At 41.3% G+C, this 17,193-nt stretch overlaps 1 protein-coding gene across 12 annotated transcripts in view; it reads left to right on the top strand.

The window, feature by feature from the left end:
* Positions 1 to 9,990, top strand: part of glra1 (glycine receptor, alpha 1) — a 116,107-nt gene extending 106,117 nt beyond the window's left edge. For all 12 annotated transcript variants that reach the window (XM_090198841.1, XM_036943409.2, XM_090198839.1 and 9 more), the window contains one exon: positions 5,383 to 9,990. In XM_090198841.1, coding sequence (XP_090054967.1) covers positions 5,383 to 5,676 — 294 coding nt within the window. In that variant the 3' untranslated portion in view covers positions 5,677 to 9,990. The remainder of the gene's footprint in view (positions 1 to 5,382) is intronic.
* The last annotated feature ends 7,203 nt before the right edge of the window (positions 9,991 to 17,193 follow it).

Genomic DNA, 17,193 nt, shown 5'->3' with positions numbered 1-17,193 from the left:
CTAGATGGGTATTTGTTTTATTAGAAGTCAGTCCTAGACTAGAAGGGTATTTGTTCTATTAGAAGTCAGTCCTAGACTAGACGGGTAAGGTATTTGTTCTATTAGAAGTCAGTCCTAGACTAGATGGGTATTTGTTCTATTAGAAGTCAGTCCTAGACTAGAAGGGTATTTGTTTTATTAGAAGTCAGTCCTAGACTAGAAGGGTATTTGTTCTATTAGAAGTCAGTCCTAGACTAGACGGGTATTTGTTTTATTAGAAGTCAGTCCTAGACTAGATGGGTATTTGTTTTATTAGAAGTCAGTCCTAGACTAGAAGGGTATTTGTTTTATTAGAAGTCAGTCCTAGACTAGACGGGTATTTGTTTTATTAGAAGTCAGTCCTAGACTAGACGGGTAAGGTATTTGTTCTATTAGAAGTCAGTCCTAGACTAGACGGGTAAGGTATTTGTTTTATTAGAAGTCAGTCCTAGACTAGACGGGTATTTGTTCTATTAGAAGTCAGTCCTAGACTAGACGGGTAAGGTATTTGTTTTATTAGAAGTCAGTCCTAGACTAGAAGGGTATTTGTTCTATTAGAAGTCAGTCCTAGACTAGATGGGTATTTGTTCTATTAGAAGTCAGTCCTAGACTAGAAGGGTATTTGTTCTATTAGAAGTCAGTCCTAGACTAGAAGGGTATTTGTTTTATTAGAAGTCAGTCCTAGACTAGACGGGTAAGGTATTTGTTCTATTAGAAGTCAGTCCTAGACTAGACGGGTAAGGTATTTGTTCTATTAGAAGTCAGTCCTAGACTAGAAGGGTATTTGTTTTATTAGAAGTCAGTCCTAGACTAGACAGGTATTTGCTCTATTAGAAGTCAGTCCTAGACTAGAAGGGTATTTGCTCTATTAGAAGTCAGTCCTAGACTAGATGGGTATTTGTTTTATTAGAAGTCAGTCCTAGACTAGATGGGTATTTGTTCTATTAGAAGTCAGTCCTAGACTAGACGGGTAAGGTATTTGTTTTATTAGAAGTCAGTCCTAGACTAGACGGGTATTTGCTCTATTAGAAGTCAGTCCTAGACTAGATGGGTATTTGTTTTATTAGAAGTCAGTCCTAGACTAGATGGGTATTTGTTCTATTAGAAGTCAGTCCTAGACTAGACGGGTAAGGTATTTGTTTTATTAGAAGTCAGTCCTAGACTAGACGGGTAAGGTATTTGTTCTATTAGAAGTCAGTCCTAGACTAGACGGGTAAGGTATTTGTTCTATTAGAAGTCAGTCCTAGACTAGAAGGGTATTTGTTTTATTAGAAGTCAGTCCTAGACTAGAAGGGTATTTGTTCTATTAGAAGTCAGTCCTAGACTAGATGGGTATTTGTTCTATTAGAAGTCAGTCCTAGACTAGATGGGTATTTGTTTTATTAGAAGTCAGTCCTAGACTAGAAGGGTATTTGTTTTATTAGAAGTCAGTCCTAGACTAGATGGGTATTTGTTCTATTAGAAGTCAGTCCTAGACTAGATGGGTATTTGTTTTATTAGAAGTCAGTCCTAGACTAGAAGGGTATTTGTTCTATTAGAAGTCAGTCCTAGACTAGACGGGTAAGGTATTTGTTCTATTAGAAGTCAGTCCTAGACTAGATGGGTATTTGTTCTATTAGAAGTCAGTCCTAGACTAGATGGGTATTTGTTCTATTAGAAGTCAGTCCTAGACTAGATGGGTATTTGTTCTATTAGAAGTCAGTCCTAGACTAGATGGGTATTTGTTTTATTAGAAGTCAGTCCTAGACTAGAAGGGTATTTGTTTTATTAGAAGTCAGTCCTAGACTAGATGGGTATTTGTTCTATTAGAAGTCAGTCCTAGACTAGATGGGTATTTGTTTTATTAGAAGTCAGTCCTAGACTAGAAGGGTATTTGTTCTATTAGAAGTCAGTCCTAGACTAGACGGGTAAGGTATTTGTTCTATTAGAAGTCAGTCCTAGACTAGATGGGTATTTGTTCTATTAGAAGTCAGTCCTAGACTAGACGGGTAAGGTATTTGTTCTATTAGAAGTCAGTCCTAGACTAGATGGGTATTTGTTTTATTAGAAATCAGTCCTAGACTAGATGGGTATTTGTTCTATTAGAAGTCAGTCCTAGACTAGATGGGTATTTGTTTTATTAGAAGTCAGTCCTAGACTAGAAGGGTATTTGTTTTATTAGAAGTCAGTCCTAGACTAGAAGGGTATTTGTTCTATTAGAAGTCAGTCCTAGACTAGACGGGTATTTGTTTTATTAGAAGTCAGTCCTAGACTAGATGGGTATTTGTTTTATTAGAAGTCAGTCCTAGACTAGAAGGGTATTTGTTTTATTAGAAGTCAGTCCTAGACTAGACGGGTATTTGTTTTATTAGAAGTCAGTCCTAGACTAGACGGGTAAGGTATTTGTTCTATTAGAAGTCAGTCCTAGACTAGACGGGTAAGGTATTTGTTTTATTAGAAGTCAGTCCTAGACTAGATGGGTATTTGTTCTATTAGAAGTCAGTCCTAGACTAGACGGGTAAGGTATTTGTTTTATTAGAAGTCAGTCCTAGACTAGAAGGGTATTTGTTCTATTAGAAGTCAGTCCTAGACTAGATGGGTATTTGTTCTATTAGAAGTCAGTCCTAGACTAGAAGGGTATTTGTTCTATTAGAAGTCAGTCCTAGACTAGAAGGGTATTTGTTTTATTTGACTTTGTGTCCGGGAAACCAGCCCTTAACATTACTGCTACTTCAACATTCTTCTCAGGTGACCTGATCCTTTAATAATGAATATACCAATCCTCAATGTAAAAGAGTGATAGCACGATATAAAAAAAGGAATGGAAAGAAATCCAATTGGAATGACTGGGAAAGGGTCGTGTATTGGCATTGGGCTAAATTGCTTTGGGAAATCATAAAATGAACGGCAAGGCACCAACTCCTCGAGGAGAAGGTGATGATGGTTAGTCGTGACACTTCCCAAAATGACTTTGTGCAAATCAGCATTTTCCTTTTTTTCCAAGGCTGCATGACACCGCGACCCACGCAAAGGCAAAATGTTTAGAGAAAACATAGGATGGAGCCTCCAACTAGTTGGCTTTACGGTTCTCTTTAATCTCAGCCCATTAATCACATCACCACACACTAAGAGATATACAGGCATCTATCATGAGGAAATAATGTGATGGATCGAGGAGTCAAGACGTCCTTCTCTCTGTGTCTCACTAGACACCAAACAACTAACCAACCGGTCACCTCTCTTTCAATTCAATCTCAATTCAAGGGGCTTTATTGGCATGGGAAACATACGTTTACATTGCCATAGCAAGTCAAATAGATAATTAACAAAAGTGGAATAAACAATTAAAATTTGACAGTATACATTACACACACAGAAGTTGGAAAAGAAGAGAGACATTTTAAATGTCATATTATGGCTATATACAGTGTTTTAACGATGTGCAAATAGTACAAAAGGGAAAATAAATAAACATAAATATGGGTTGTATTTACAATGGTGTTTGTTCTTCACTGGTTGCCCTTTTTCTCGTGGCAACAGGTCACAAATCTTGCTGCTGTGATGACACACTGTGGTATTTCACCCAATAGATATGGTGGTTTATCAAAATTGGATTTGTTTGGGGATTTTCTCTCTGACTTGCAAATGCAAAAGGAGGGAGGGAGGGAGGGTTGAGCCTGATACTGCTTTCGTTCCAAGCCATACATTGTCTCCCTCACCATACACAAACCCAAAGGGCACCATTCCTCTCTCTCACTATTTATCTCCCCTTCATACAATAAGAGTCTCTGCCCAGCTTACTGCTTTAATGGTGGAATGTTGAATTAGGGGGTAATGAATCAGACAGCCTGGACTGGGCGGTGTGAAAATATATGTGTCTCAAATGACATCCTATTCCCTACATCGTACACTGCTTTTGACCATAGGCCTAAGTCGAAAGTAGTGCACTATGTAGGGAATAGGATGCCATTTTGGGACGCCATCCTCCGCCGTCCCTCTTTACTGCTCCACGTCACGTCCCCCAGTCAACACATTAATCATACGGCAGGAGGAATGAATACTTACAAATGGTGGGCCAGCGCCACTGAAGGACAAGGGAAGGTTGACGCACAACGTAGCCAGCATTAGATGTCTCAGGCACTGTTAGTGGAGTGGAGGAGAAGATCCAAAATGGAGGAGGAAGGAGAAACGCCGTCTCCCCTCCTCGCGCGTGTGCGTGTGTGTGTGCGTGTGCGTGTGTGTGTGCGTGTGTGTGTGTGTGCGTGTGTGTGTGTTCATCCATTCAGCCCAACACACATGAACAGTTATAACTGTGGAGGTATAAAGACAAGGACAGAAGGAGGACATGGAGTCTACAAATGGAACCTAGAAAACTAAGGCTTGTATTTTAGACAAGGACAGGAGGACATTTACATTTTTCACACCAAGCAAAGACAGATAAGGGACCCTGATTGTTTGTGTGTGATGAGGTATTGTGGAGGCAGGGATTGTGTTAACCTGTAATGAAATTGCAGTCAATAGGAAAATGCAATTTACGTAGTATGATATCGAGATAACGTGAGATAGCGTGTCCTTTATAACATGTGCAAACCTTGCCTCAATTTATCAATATTTGTTATTTTCAGTGATGTCATAGCTAAAATGTGAATCGTCGACCCATGCAATCCATATTTATCACAATGCATATCAGTGGTTAATGAGATAGTATCTGGATCATGTTGGACTTTGATTTTTAAGGCTCAACCATATGTGCCTCATTATGTTAGTTAATATGTCTCTGCATTACTTAAAGGCCCACTGTGATTTTCACAGCTATTATATGTGTTTTCAATTCATGAAATCTGTTAAGAGCCTTTTCCTTAATGGCCCACTATGATTTAAGTCTGTTAAGAGCCTTTTCTTTGAATGCCCACTATGATTTAAGTCTGTTAAGAGCCTTTTCCTTAATGGCCCACTATGATTTAAGTCTGTTAAGAGCCTTTTCCTTAACGGCCCACTATGATTTAAGTCTGTTAAGAGCCTTTTCCTTAACGGCCCACTATGATTTAAGTCTGTTAAGAGCCTTTTCCTTAATGGCCCACTATGATTTAAGTCTGTTAAGAGCCTTTTCCTTAATGGCCCACTATGATTTAAGTCTGTTAAGAGCCTTTTCCTTAACGGCCCACTATGATTTAAGTCTGTTAAGAGCCTTTTCCTTAACGGCCCACTATGATTTAAGTCTGTTAAGAGCCTTTTCCTTAATGGCCCACTATGATTTTCAACATATGTTTTTACGACTTACGGTTTGGGCCTTTAAGAGATATACAGAGAGAGAGCAGGCCTGGATATCAAATGTGTAATGTGTTTTTTGATTCCTAACAGAATGAATATTCGGCTGTGTTACAGGAGGATGAGGGCGGTGAGGGCCGGTTCAGCTTCACCGCCTATGGCATGGGCCCTGCCTGCCTGCAGGCCAAAGACGGCATGGCCATCAAAGGGAACAACAACAACGCCCCGACCGCCACTGCCGGCCCTCAGGAGAAAACGGTGGAAGAGATGCGCAAGCTCTTCATCGGCCGCGCGAAGAGGATCGACACGGTCTCTCGCGTGGCTTTCCCGCTAGTCTTCCTCATTTTTAATATTTTCTACTGGCTCGTATACAAGATCATCCGAAGCACGGATGTACACCAGATGACGTAAGCAAGGGAAGAGAGAGAGTTCAATACCACACCATCCTTCTCCCAAACCCAATACTCCTCGCTCTTCACTTGCTCACTTGCTTTTGGTGGCTATCGCCTTGGCAAAGGTAATTTATCAATATTTGTTCTTTTATTTAATTTTTCCCCCCTCTTTTCAACCTGAATAATCCGGACCAGTGCAATAGCAATGCAGTAAAATGCATGATATATGAATGTGGCAAAATATTTACAAAACGATAAATCAGTAAATGTTACGACTTTTACCGATACATCGGGGAATTTATGATAACTGAGAATTTAGAAAGAAAGAGGTGTTCTTCTAAGAAGTGTTCGTTTAATTTTCGCAACTCAAAGAAGACAGACACTGCATTCTAAAGAAGAAGAAGAAGAAGTAGAAGAAGAAGAAGAAGAAGAAGAAGTTGGGAAACATACAGCACTGTAATATAGTATATATCTATCATATATTTAAAAACTGTTATTTCTCTCGAAAGGCAGATGTCTGGATGGAACACTGAGGGATGGATTTTTAAAAGGATACTAAGACGATTTTAGTGTTTCCGTTAATAAAGTGTCGCAAGGATCGTGTGTCCTATATATCGCAATTAGCTTCAATGTGTGTTGCAAGCACTTATCAACGCTCCCTGAGCCCTCAACGAAAAACTGACATTTCATGTGGTTGATGCTGCTATCAACTATATGAAGGAAACTTAATGAGTCAAAATAATATTCTATTGTTTCTAACCGCTGTGGTCAACGTGTTCCTCTGTCGGCCCTTAACTTTATTTCTCAATTGCATATCGTTTTGAATTTTAGTGCCAAGTATATATCATGTTGCTGTAATCAGCTCAAGCTCTTCTTGGGAACTCTAAATTCTAAAGGGACATTTGCCATCATTCACATATCCTCATTGTTGCATTCGTTCATTCATTTATCCATGTGCTTTTTTTTTTTAAGGATTTGGTACTTAAATCAAAATAGGATTCATTAAAAGTGAATCTACACTGGAAAAAATAATAATAATTGAATCCTAATTCTTCCTACTCATTTCATTGAAGCTGTACTGTTAACATTTGTTTTGTTATTTTCATAGTTTATTACCCAGTTACGGTAAGATACCCAGCAGGCAATGGAGAAAAATGTAGTGAGTTAAGATTAAAACAAGAAAACACCTACTGTACCTTAACAATTATTACCATTAATATATTTACACACATTAGGAGAAAGGCAATGGAGAAAAATGTAGTGAGTTAAGATTAAAACAAGAAAACACCTACTGTACCTTAACAATTATTACCATTAATATATTTACACACATTAATAATGTAGCTAAAAAAAAAACATATGCATTATTATCATCATTTACTAAATAGGCCTAAAAGATATTCACTCAAAATCATGGAAAATAGTGTGATACTTTAACAACAACGATCGGCACAATGTTCTCATTGGTGTGTAATACAGTACATGTTATAGTTCACAATACTACAGTATACTGTGAAACTGATTGATTAATACATTCATTCAACTAGTCAGTGGCTTGATTTAAGATACTGAAATCCATTACTTCTCACCAGGCTTTTCTATGCAATGATTAATATATGCAATTATTTTTTTAAATTAGCTTTACCATTTACAAAACATTATCATGAATCTGTTTGAACTTGTGAGCCATCAAGTTTTTTTAATTTAAGACATCACAGATCACAGTGCTCATCTTTCCAAAGGTGGACATACATACCAACACACACGAGGCCTTCAGATCTACACCCTTAAGCATAATGTAAACTATTCACCCTCCTCCTAGGCCCATCATTCTCCACGCATTTACATTCAACTACAAACGGGCCAAGCTACAGTGGCTTTTCATATTGCATATTTAAGACTCTCTGCTCTCTGTAGCCCCACCTCTGGGACATTGTTTAGCTAGCCTAAAGTGCTGTCACCAAGCCCCAGAAATAAAGACTACACTACTGCTACCACAGGAAGTATGGCCTGCGACACATTGTCATGGATGGGAGACTCGGACACAGTTGAAATAAACACTGGTCGAGTGAGTTTTTACATTTAACTTTAATGCCAAATGTTATTTTCCTCTACTTGGTTTTTATTCCAAACCAGATAAGTGTTTTGTTAACCTATGATCATTGCCTTCCTGGTTCGGTTTTGAATATGACGTCATAAGGGGAAAGATGCCAGAACACCTTTGGACACAATATTATATACTGGTTCAGGATATTGTTTAGGTTTTGTTGTCGTAACTTAGATTGATTCAGTTCTTTCCATTGACTTCCCAGTGTGTGGATAAAGTGCTTCCATTTCTTTTTGTGGGAATACGATGCTATTCAATTAACAATATTATATATATTTTGATATGAAACGTTTTCTCTGCTTCTTCATCCCTGTTTTCTTCTTCTTCGTGAAAAGTGTAATCCATTACTTTAACAGGTCATAGATTTTTTCGAATGTGTTAATGATAGTTTGAGGTAGTTTGATGTTTGAGGCTTGATGGACTTGCACAAGAGATTATAACAATATTTTACATTTCGGTCAATTATTTCTTAAATTCATATTTACCTTCCGGTTGAGGCAGTATTTGTCAAAAGATATGTGTGTTTTTAACAGACACAGTCCATGTGGGTAAATTGATTTGAAGGTCTATGTTTTTGCATTAGTGTTATTTTATCCCAGAAAATTAACTTTTCTACATGGGGCATACTTATGTACTTTATAATGTTATGCTTTACCCAAAACTATGCATTTATAAAAGTTCATTGTTAGAATAGGGTTAAAACATAAAGGGCCTTTTAAAATATCAGCACAGTAATCAATATGTTTTGAAAGTGCTGAATGATTTGTTGATACAGATACAGTATTTATTTGTTGGCTGTAATACATCAGTACAGAATTTGACCATGAATCTTTCCTCAGTTTTGACTTCCTCCGACTAAACTATCCATTAAATAAGATTATATCCAGTGTTGAATATGCAACAAACTAGTAACTAGTCATATCATGTACCTCCACTCAACCACCATGATATTCACTCATCCATTCAATAGTTATGGATTGAACTCTATGCCCTGACCATGCGAAGGATCACTGCACTTGGGACAATGCTATATGGATTTACTGTAACCAATTGCTTATTAAGGTGCATTATTACTAGCGACCTGTCCAGGGCGTGTACTTGTACATCAAGCTGCCTCATGCTACAGAAACAGGAGATAGGCTCCAGGGTTGGGGTCAATTCCAATTTAAATTGAATTTTAATTCAATTCAGAATCGAGCTGGAATTAGAATTGAATACATGGGAAATGAATAGGCAGAAAGAATTGAATTGGAATTGAATTTCTGGAATTTACCCTGACCCTGATAGGCTCCTGCCCTACGGGACAAGGGGCAGGGGCTCGGACAAGGCTTACTTTGTTTATTATGTTATTCAAGATGGAAATGACACTTAATGCTCTGAATAGACAACGTCAACAAGGTCTAACGTATTCTAGAACACTGACACATTCTACAACAAGAATTGTATGTTTAACTTAATTGCTCAGCAGATCAATGTTCAAAGTATGGAAGTGGTAGGAATGTTCACTGATGGGGAAAACCCTCCATTGAACAAATAGGACTTCCTCCCCTTCATATCAACCTGACCTATCATAATGTCAAATATTATTGACAATGAAGGAAGTTCATATAATATTTGGCATATAGGACAGTGCAATATGAACATTTTAAAAGTATGAAATTCAACTAGCATGTTATGATTTGTTAGTAATTGCTGATAACAACAGCTGTTTGATTCTGTTTATTGTCTTTTTAATATATCAGATGCCCTGGTTGTGGTGATGCACTCACCGCCCAGTGATAGAGATGGACACAAATAACCAGTCATGAACTGAACTGTACACAAAAATGGAAACGTTTCTATTTATGTATTTTTATTCATTTTTAGCACACAAGTTGGAATGGCCTTAATTTAGTTTTACTTGCTTAAATATTGTGTATTGGCACAAAGTGCACATCTTAATTTGCTAATTACAGTTATGATAATAATCCAAGAGTGCACTTCAGAAGAAGGAAAAAAGTTCAGCAAATCCTTTTTTTTTTATTTGATTAAAATGTGAAAACACTGAATATTTTGCATGAATATAAACACGATGGCAGATATTTTTGGCTTGTACAAAAATGTTAGCAATTTGAAGAAGAAAAAAGGAATGTACAATTTCTGCTGTAACTGTATATAACTAAATATTTATTGAAATATGTCATTATAAGTAATTCTAATTACAATTAAAGGTTTTCTGAACAAAAATCTCTTTGACCTCTTTTTTTTTTTGTTAATTGTCAAGAGTTGGACTATTTCTTTCTGTTTACACAGCTCAAGGATCTGTTTACACAGCTCAAGGATCTGTTCCACAGCTCAAGGATCTGTTCCACAGCTCAAGGATCTGTTCCACAGCTCAAGGATCTGTTCCACAGCTCAAGTATCTGTGTATAATCATTAAAAAAAAATTTGGGGGAAATGTCAAACAATAAATTATGTCCGTAGGTTGTTGTATTCATTCTATCGTTAACTAGCAAAAAGCCCTTGAGGAGACAATTATTTCTCTCTTCCTTTATGATTGGATTAGGCTTGCTATAATTGACTTTTAAAAACATGTTATATAAATGCTACTCATTTAAAAAAATATATAAAAAAATACAAATTGGCATTATTACCATTTGTAAGATCATATTCCTAAGATTCAGTGGCCTAAAGGTAAATTCGCACACAACGGAGATGGAAGGTACAGTAGCAGTGTTTCAATGTCGTCTTTCGCCACAAAAGGAACGGCTCCTCCGGCGTTCCTTCCGCATCCGTGGGGGCAGTGTTGTCACTGCGTTCCTTGATTTGATCTATAGGCTATATAGGCTATTCATCAAAGCGGTCTATTTTTCATTGATAACCAATTGTAATCTCAGCAACTGTTCAAACAGTAAACCAAACATCAAGAATCCACCCAAAACGGTATTTTGTTTACAAGTATAGACGGATTAGCTGACAACATCACGAAAATGATGCACACGCTTCAATGGGGCAAAGGTCCGTGTGCTGTTGTGATTCTGGAAGGCCAGATATCTAGCAAAAATGACAAGAAGCTGAGAGATTTTTTTCTCCCAGCGCTGCTAACGACAATTTTGGTCCGCTCATACAGGAGTAATAAAGGCACAGTGCACTCATTTTATTTAAAAAAAAAATATATATATATACATTACTGTTTTTTAATGGAATATCAAAATAGGCTACAGAGGCCCATTATCAGCAACCATCACTCCTGTGTTCCAAAAACCTTTTTGCAATTATGTTAGCACAGCTGAAAACTGTTGTTCTGATTAAATAAGCAATAAAACTGTCCTTCTTTAGACTAGTTGAGTATCTGGAGCATGCTTTTCGTGCTTTTCTTTCAAAAACAAGGACATTTCTAAGTGATCCTAAACTATTGAACAGTAGTGTATATCTATATACTTATATATATATTTTAAAATTCTGATTTATCAGGGGGTGCTGCAGTACCCTCAGCACCTCTACTTCCTGCTTTTTGGTCTATAGCACATATGTCAGAGTCAAGGCCCGCGGGCCACATCCGGCCCGCAAGAAGGTTTTTTACGGCCCCTGGGATGATCTTGATTTATTATTAGAACCGGCCCGCAGCAAGCCGGCAGCCCGCAGATCTTTTACACGCACCAATACTACATTTCCCACAATGCAAAGGTGACGCACCGAGCAGTAGGCTGCTTCATTTCAATATTTATTGGCACAGCAGTCGTCAGCATCACAGTAAAATTAACTTTCAGATACCCATCAAAAATGGCAAAACGGAAGGTGGATACTGAGAACCGGGGGTTTCAAACAAGGTGGGAGTCGGAGTATATGTTCACGAAGGTAGCTGGAAAACCTGTGTGTCTTCTGTGTGGAGAAAGTGTGGCGGTACTGAAAGAGTATAATCTGAGACGACATTATGAAACGAAACACGCGGACAAAAACAAGAATATGGACATGGAACAAAGGCTACAAAAGGCAGAGGAATTAAAACGAGGCCTCAAATCTCGACAGGCTCTGTTCAAAAAAGCCAAATCACAAGGCCAGGCTGCTGTCAAGGCCAGTTTTATTTTGGCAGAAGAGATCGCTAAATCAGCCCGGCCATTTACGGAGGGGGATTTCATCAAAAACTGCATGATTAAAGTTTGTGACGAAGTTTGCCCAGAAAAAAGGCAACTCTTTTTAAATGTGAGTCTGAGCAGAAACACCATTGCCGAGAGAGTAGACCAGTTGTCCATCAATCTAAAAGAGCAGCTTGTGAAAAAGGGAAAAGATTTTATTGCATATTCCTTGGCTGTGGATGAGAGCACCGACATTTCTGACATTGCCCAGTTGTCAATTTTCATCCGCGGAGTGGACTCCAACCTAAGCGTGACAGAGGAGTTTTTGGCTTTACGTCCTATGCATGGCACAACTACGGGGCATGATTTGTATGAAGAGGTGTCAAGATGTGTAAATGAGATGGAGCTGCCTTGGGAAAAACTCGTGGGTTTGACAACCGACGGAGCACCTGCGATGTGTGGACACAGGAGCGGACTGGTGGCGAAGATACGGGAAAAGATGCAAGAGGAAAACGCGACAGGTGAGCTGACAGCTTATCATTGTATCATACACCAGGAAGCGTTGTGCGGTAAAGCCTTGAAAATGGAGCATGTAATGAGCATCATCACGCGCACAGTTAACTTTATCAGAGCCAAAGGTTTGAATCACCGCCAGTTCAAGGCATTTCTGACGGAGTTAGAAACGGAGCATGGTGATTTGCCTTATCACACAGAGGTGCGATGGCTAAGCCAGGGAAAGGTGCTTCAAAGATGTTTCGAGCTTCGTGAGGAGATTTGTCTGTTCTTGGACAGCAAAGGGAAAGACACAACACAACTCCGAGACGAAATGTTTCTGTGTGAAATGGCTTTTCTGTGTGACATTACGAGTCATCTGAATGCAATAAACTTGCAGCTGCAGGGTCGGGATCGTGTCATCTCTGATATGTACAGTACAGTGAAGGCATTTAAAACCAAACTGACTCTGTGGGAGACGCAGATGCGGAAAGAAAATTTGAGCCACTTTCCCAGCTGCCAGACCATGAAAGAGAAGCTCTCTACCAGTGCGTTCCCGAGCACACAGTTGGCTGATAAAATAGGTATGCTTGCCGCTGACTTTCGACGCCGATTTGCTGACTTTGAAGCACAAAAAAGCAGGTTGGAACTGCTCGGTAACCCATTTGCTGTTGACGTGGAAAGCTCACCACCAAACCTCCAAATGGAGTTGATTGACCTCCAATGCAATGATGCACTGAGGGCAAAATATGCGGCAGTGGGTGCTGCGGAGTTCGCCCGTTTCCTCCCCGGCACAATGCCCCAGCTGCGCATCCAGGCTGCTCAAACGTTGTCTATGTTTGGCAGCACATACCTGTGTGAACAACTGTTTTCTTTGATGAACCTGAACAAAACATCACACAGAAGTCGACTTACTGCTGAACACCTCCACTCAATTCTGAGGATTTCTTCAGCTCAGAGCCTTACCCCGAACATTGATGAACTTGTGGAAAAGATGGGACACCACCAAGTATCACCCTCAACCTCAAACAAGTGAACATTACTGTGCAATCACATATTTAGAGTTTTTACTCAGTTCAAGTTTAAAAGTTAAAATTTAATATTTGTTTTCACTGCATGTTACTTCTCCTTAAACAAAGTGTTGTTTTTGATTAATAGATTTTTGCACTTTATTTTTTTGTATTTCAATCCAATTATATTTTAAAAATATTTCAGTTGAGTGGATGATAGAAAATTGCTATTATTGTTTTTTCTTTGAAGTAAATTTAGCCCACTTTTGCTAAAATATAAAATATAGTCTACTGATGGTGCCTTGAATACCGGTTTCTTTCATTTAATGTTCATGTTATGGGGATATTTATATAAAGGAAATTTGTCTTTTGTGTCTGTTGAAAATTAAAGATTACTGACAGAGCCATAAGAAAATATTGCTTTATTTATCTGATCATATTGTAATATATTTGTTAGGTTTTCAGTAGGTTCAATTAGGTTCACTAGACTATATGCGTCATTTAAAAATTTTTCAATGAACATTCGAACAGTCCGGCCCTCGTCTTGTAGCTGATTTTTTTATTTGGCCCTCCGTCCATTTGACTTTGACACCCCTGGTCTATAGTGACTCCAGGCTGTTGTGAAATGGTAGCCAAATGCTGCAGCCAACTAGCTAGACATGAACTTTTTTGTTATCATGTGACCAAAACATGATGACTAGCGAGGTAATGTGACTCTTTGTTGCTTTCACGAAATGAAATGACAAAACTTAGAATACACTTTGCTCTAGCCTCCTTGTGAATGGGAGTGGGACCAGTGAGAATATCATGTGACCACAATGTGCCCCGATGCTCAAAAAAAAAAAAAAATCCTCCCCCATGCGTACGCACATCATGTTCCTGCCACGTTCCTTCCACGTTCCTGTCACGTTCCTGCCACGTTCCTGTCACGTTCCTGCCACGTTCCTGCCATGTTCCTGCCACGTTCCTGTCACGTTCCTGCCATGTTCCTGCCACGTTCCTGTCACGTTCCTGCCACGTTCCTGCCATGTTCCTGCCACGTTCCTGCCATGTTTCAGCCATGTTTCTGCTTAGGGCCTCGATACTTACATCCACCTGCAGTTGACTGAGCTGTTAATTGTGTTAGATGACAAGCTCACAAACACACACCACACACACACACAGCTGTTAATTGTGTCAGATGACAGTTGGTTGATTGGCTGTGGGTGGTTCACCAGGTGCAGAAATGTATTAATGAATTCATCAGTCAAGGAGCCCAATATACTGTAGACCTACAGATGTATATGTAATGTAAGACATAGTGTTTTCTGACTTATAGAGGGAGACCATAGAGAGAGGGAATCTAGAGAGGGAGACCATAGAGAGGGAGAACCTAGTGAAGGAGACCTTGGAGTGGGAGACCCAAGAGAGGGGAAACCTAGAGAGAGGGAGACCCTAGAGAGAGAGACCCTAGAGAGAGAGACCCTAGAGAGAGAGACCCTAGAGAGAGAGACCCTAGAGAGGGAGACCATAGAGAGGGAGATCATAGAGAGGGAGAACCTAGAGAGGGAGAACCTAGAGAGGGAGAACCTAGAGAGGGAGAACCTAGTGAAGGAGACCTTGGAGTGGGAGACCCAAGAGAGGGGAAACCTAGAGAGAGGGAGACCCTAGAGAGGGAGACCCTAGAGAGGGAAACCCTAGACAGGGAGACCCTAGAAAGGGAGACTGTAGAGTGAGAGACCCTAGAGAGGGGAACCTAGAGAGGGAGACCATAGAGAGGGAGACCCTAGAGAGGGAGAACCTAGAGAGGGAGAACCTAGTGAAGGAGACCTTGGAGTGGGAGACCCAAGAGAGGGGAAACCTAGAGAGAGGGAGACCCTAGAGAGGGAAACCCTAGACAGGGAGAACCTAGAAAGGGAGACTGTAGAGTGAGAGACCCTAGAGAGGGGAACCTAGAGAGGGAGACCATAGAGAGGGAGACCCTAGAGAGAGAGACCCTAGAGAGAGAGACCCTAGAGAGAGAGACCCTAGAGAGAGAGACCCTAGAGAGGGAGACCCAAGAGAGGGGAAACCTAGAGAGAGGGAGACCCTAGAGAGGGGAACCTAGAGAGAGAGACCCTAGAGAGGGAGACCCCAGAGAGGGAGACCGTAGAGTGGGAGACCCTAGAGTGGGATACCCTAGAGAGGGAGAACCTAGAGAGGGAGAACCTAGAGAGGGAGAACCTAGAGAGGGAGAACCTAGTGAAGGAGACCTTGGAGTGGGAGACCCAAGAGAGGGGAAACCTAGAGAGAGGGAGACCCTAGAGAGGGAAACCCTAGACAGGGAGACCCTAGAAAGGGAGACTGTAGAGTGAGAGACCCTAGAGAGGGGAACCTAGAGAGGGAGACCATAGAGAGGGAGACCCTAGAGAGAGAGACCCTAGAGAGAGAGACCCTAGAGAGAGAGACCCTAGAGAGAGAGACCCTAGAGAGGGAGACCCAAGAGAGGGGAAACCTAGAGAGAGGGGGACCCTAGAGAGGGAGACCCTAGAGAGGGGAACCTAGAGAGAGAGACCCTAGAGAGGGAGACCCCAGAGAGGGAGACCGTAGAGTGGGAGACCCTAGAGTGGGATACCCTAGAGAGGGAGACCCCAGAGAGGGAGACCCCAGAGAGGGAGACCCTAGAGAGGGAGACCCTAGAGAGAGAGACCCTAGAGAGGGGAACCTAGAGAGAGAGACCCTAGAGAGAGAGACCCTAGAGAGGGAGACCCCAGAGAGGGAGACCGTAGAGTGGGAGACCCTAGAGTGGGAGACCCTAGAGAGGGAGACCCTAGAGAGGGAGACCCTTGAGAGGGAAACCCCAGAGAGAGGGAACCTAGAGAGGGAGACCATAGAGAGGGGACCCTTGAGAGAGGGAGACACTACAGAGGGAAACCCTAGAGAGGGAGACCGTAAAGTGGGAGACCCTGGAGAGGGAGACCCAAGAGAGGGAACCTAGAGAGAGAGACCCTAGAGAGAGAGACCCTAGAGAGGGAGACCCTTGAGAGGGAAACCCCAGAGAGGGAGACCGTAGAGTGGGAGACCCTAGAGTGGGAGACCCTAGAGAGGGAGACCCTAGAGAGAGAGACCCTAGAGAGGGAGACCCTAAAGAGGGAGACCCTTTAGAAGGAAACCTAGAGAGGGAGACCATAGAGAGGGGGACACTTGAGAGGGAGACACTACAGAGGGAAACCCTAGAGAGAGAGACCCTAGAGAGAGAGACACTACAGAGGGAAACCCTAGAGAGGGAGACCGTAAAGTGGGAAACCCTGGAGAGGGAGACCCAAGAGAGCGAACCTAGAGAGAGGGAACCTAGAGAGGGGGACCCTAGAGAGGGAGACCCTAGAGAGGGGAAACCTAGAGAGGGAGATCCTAAAGAGGTATACCCTAGAGAGAGGGAACCTAGAGAGGGAAACCCTAGAGAAGGAGACCCTAGAGAGGGGAAACCTAGAGAGAGAGTCCCTAAAGAGGTAGACCCTAGAGAGGGAAACCCTAGACAGGGAGACCCTAGAAAGGGAGACCGTAGAGTGAGAGACCCTAGAGAGGGGAACCTAGAGAGGGAGACCATAGAGTGAGAGACCCTAGAGAGGGAGACCCAAGAGAGGGAACCTAGAGAGGGAGACCCTAGAGAAAGGGAACCTAGAGAGGGAGACCCTAGAGAGGGAGACCCTAGAGTGAGAGACCCTAGAGAGGGAGACCCAAGCGAGGGAACCTAGAGAGCGAGACCCTAGAGAAAGGGAACCTAGAGAGGGAGAGCCTAACGAGGGGGACACTTGAGAGGGGATCCTACAGAGGGAAATCCTAGAGAGGAAGACCGTAGAGTGGGAGACCCTAGAGAAAGGGAACCTAGAGAGGGAGACCTTAGAAAGAGGGAA

This window comes from Oncorhynchus mykiss, chromosome 14 (genome assembly GCF_057628025.1).
Source record: "Oncorhynchus mykiss isolate SJ-2025 chromosome 14, ASM5762802v1, whole genome shotgun sequence".
Taxonomy (NCBI): domain Eukaryota; kingdom Metazoa; phylum Chordata; class Actinopteri; order Salmoniformes; family Salmonidae; genus Oncorhynchus; species Oncorhynchus mykiss.
The sequence above is the reverse complement of the archived record's forward strand: the minus strand, read 5'-3'. Positions and strand labels throughout refer to the sequence as shown.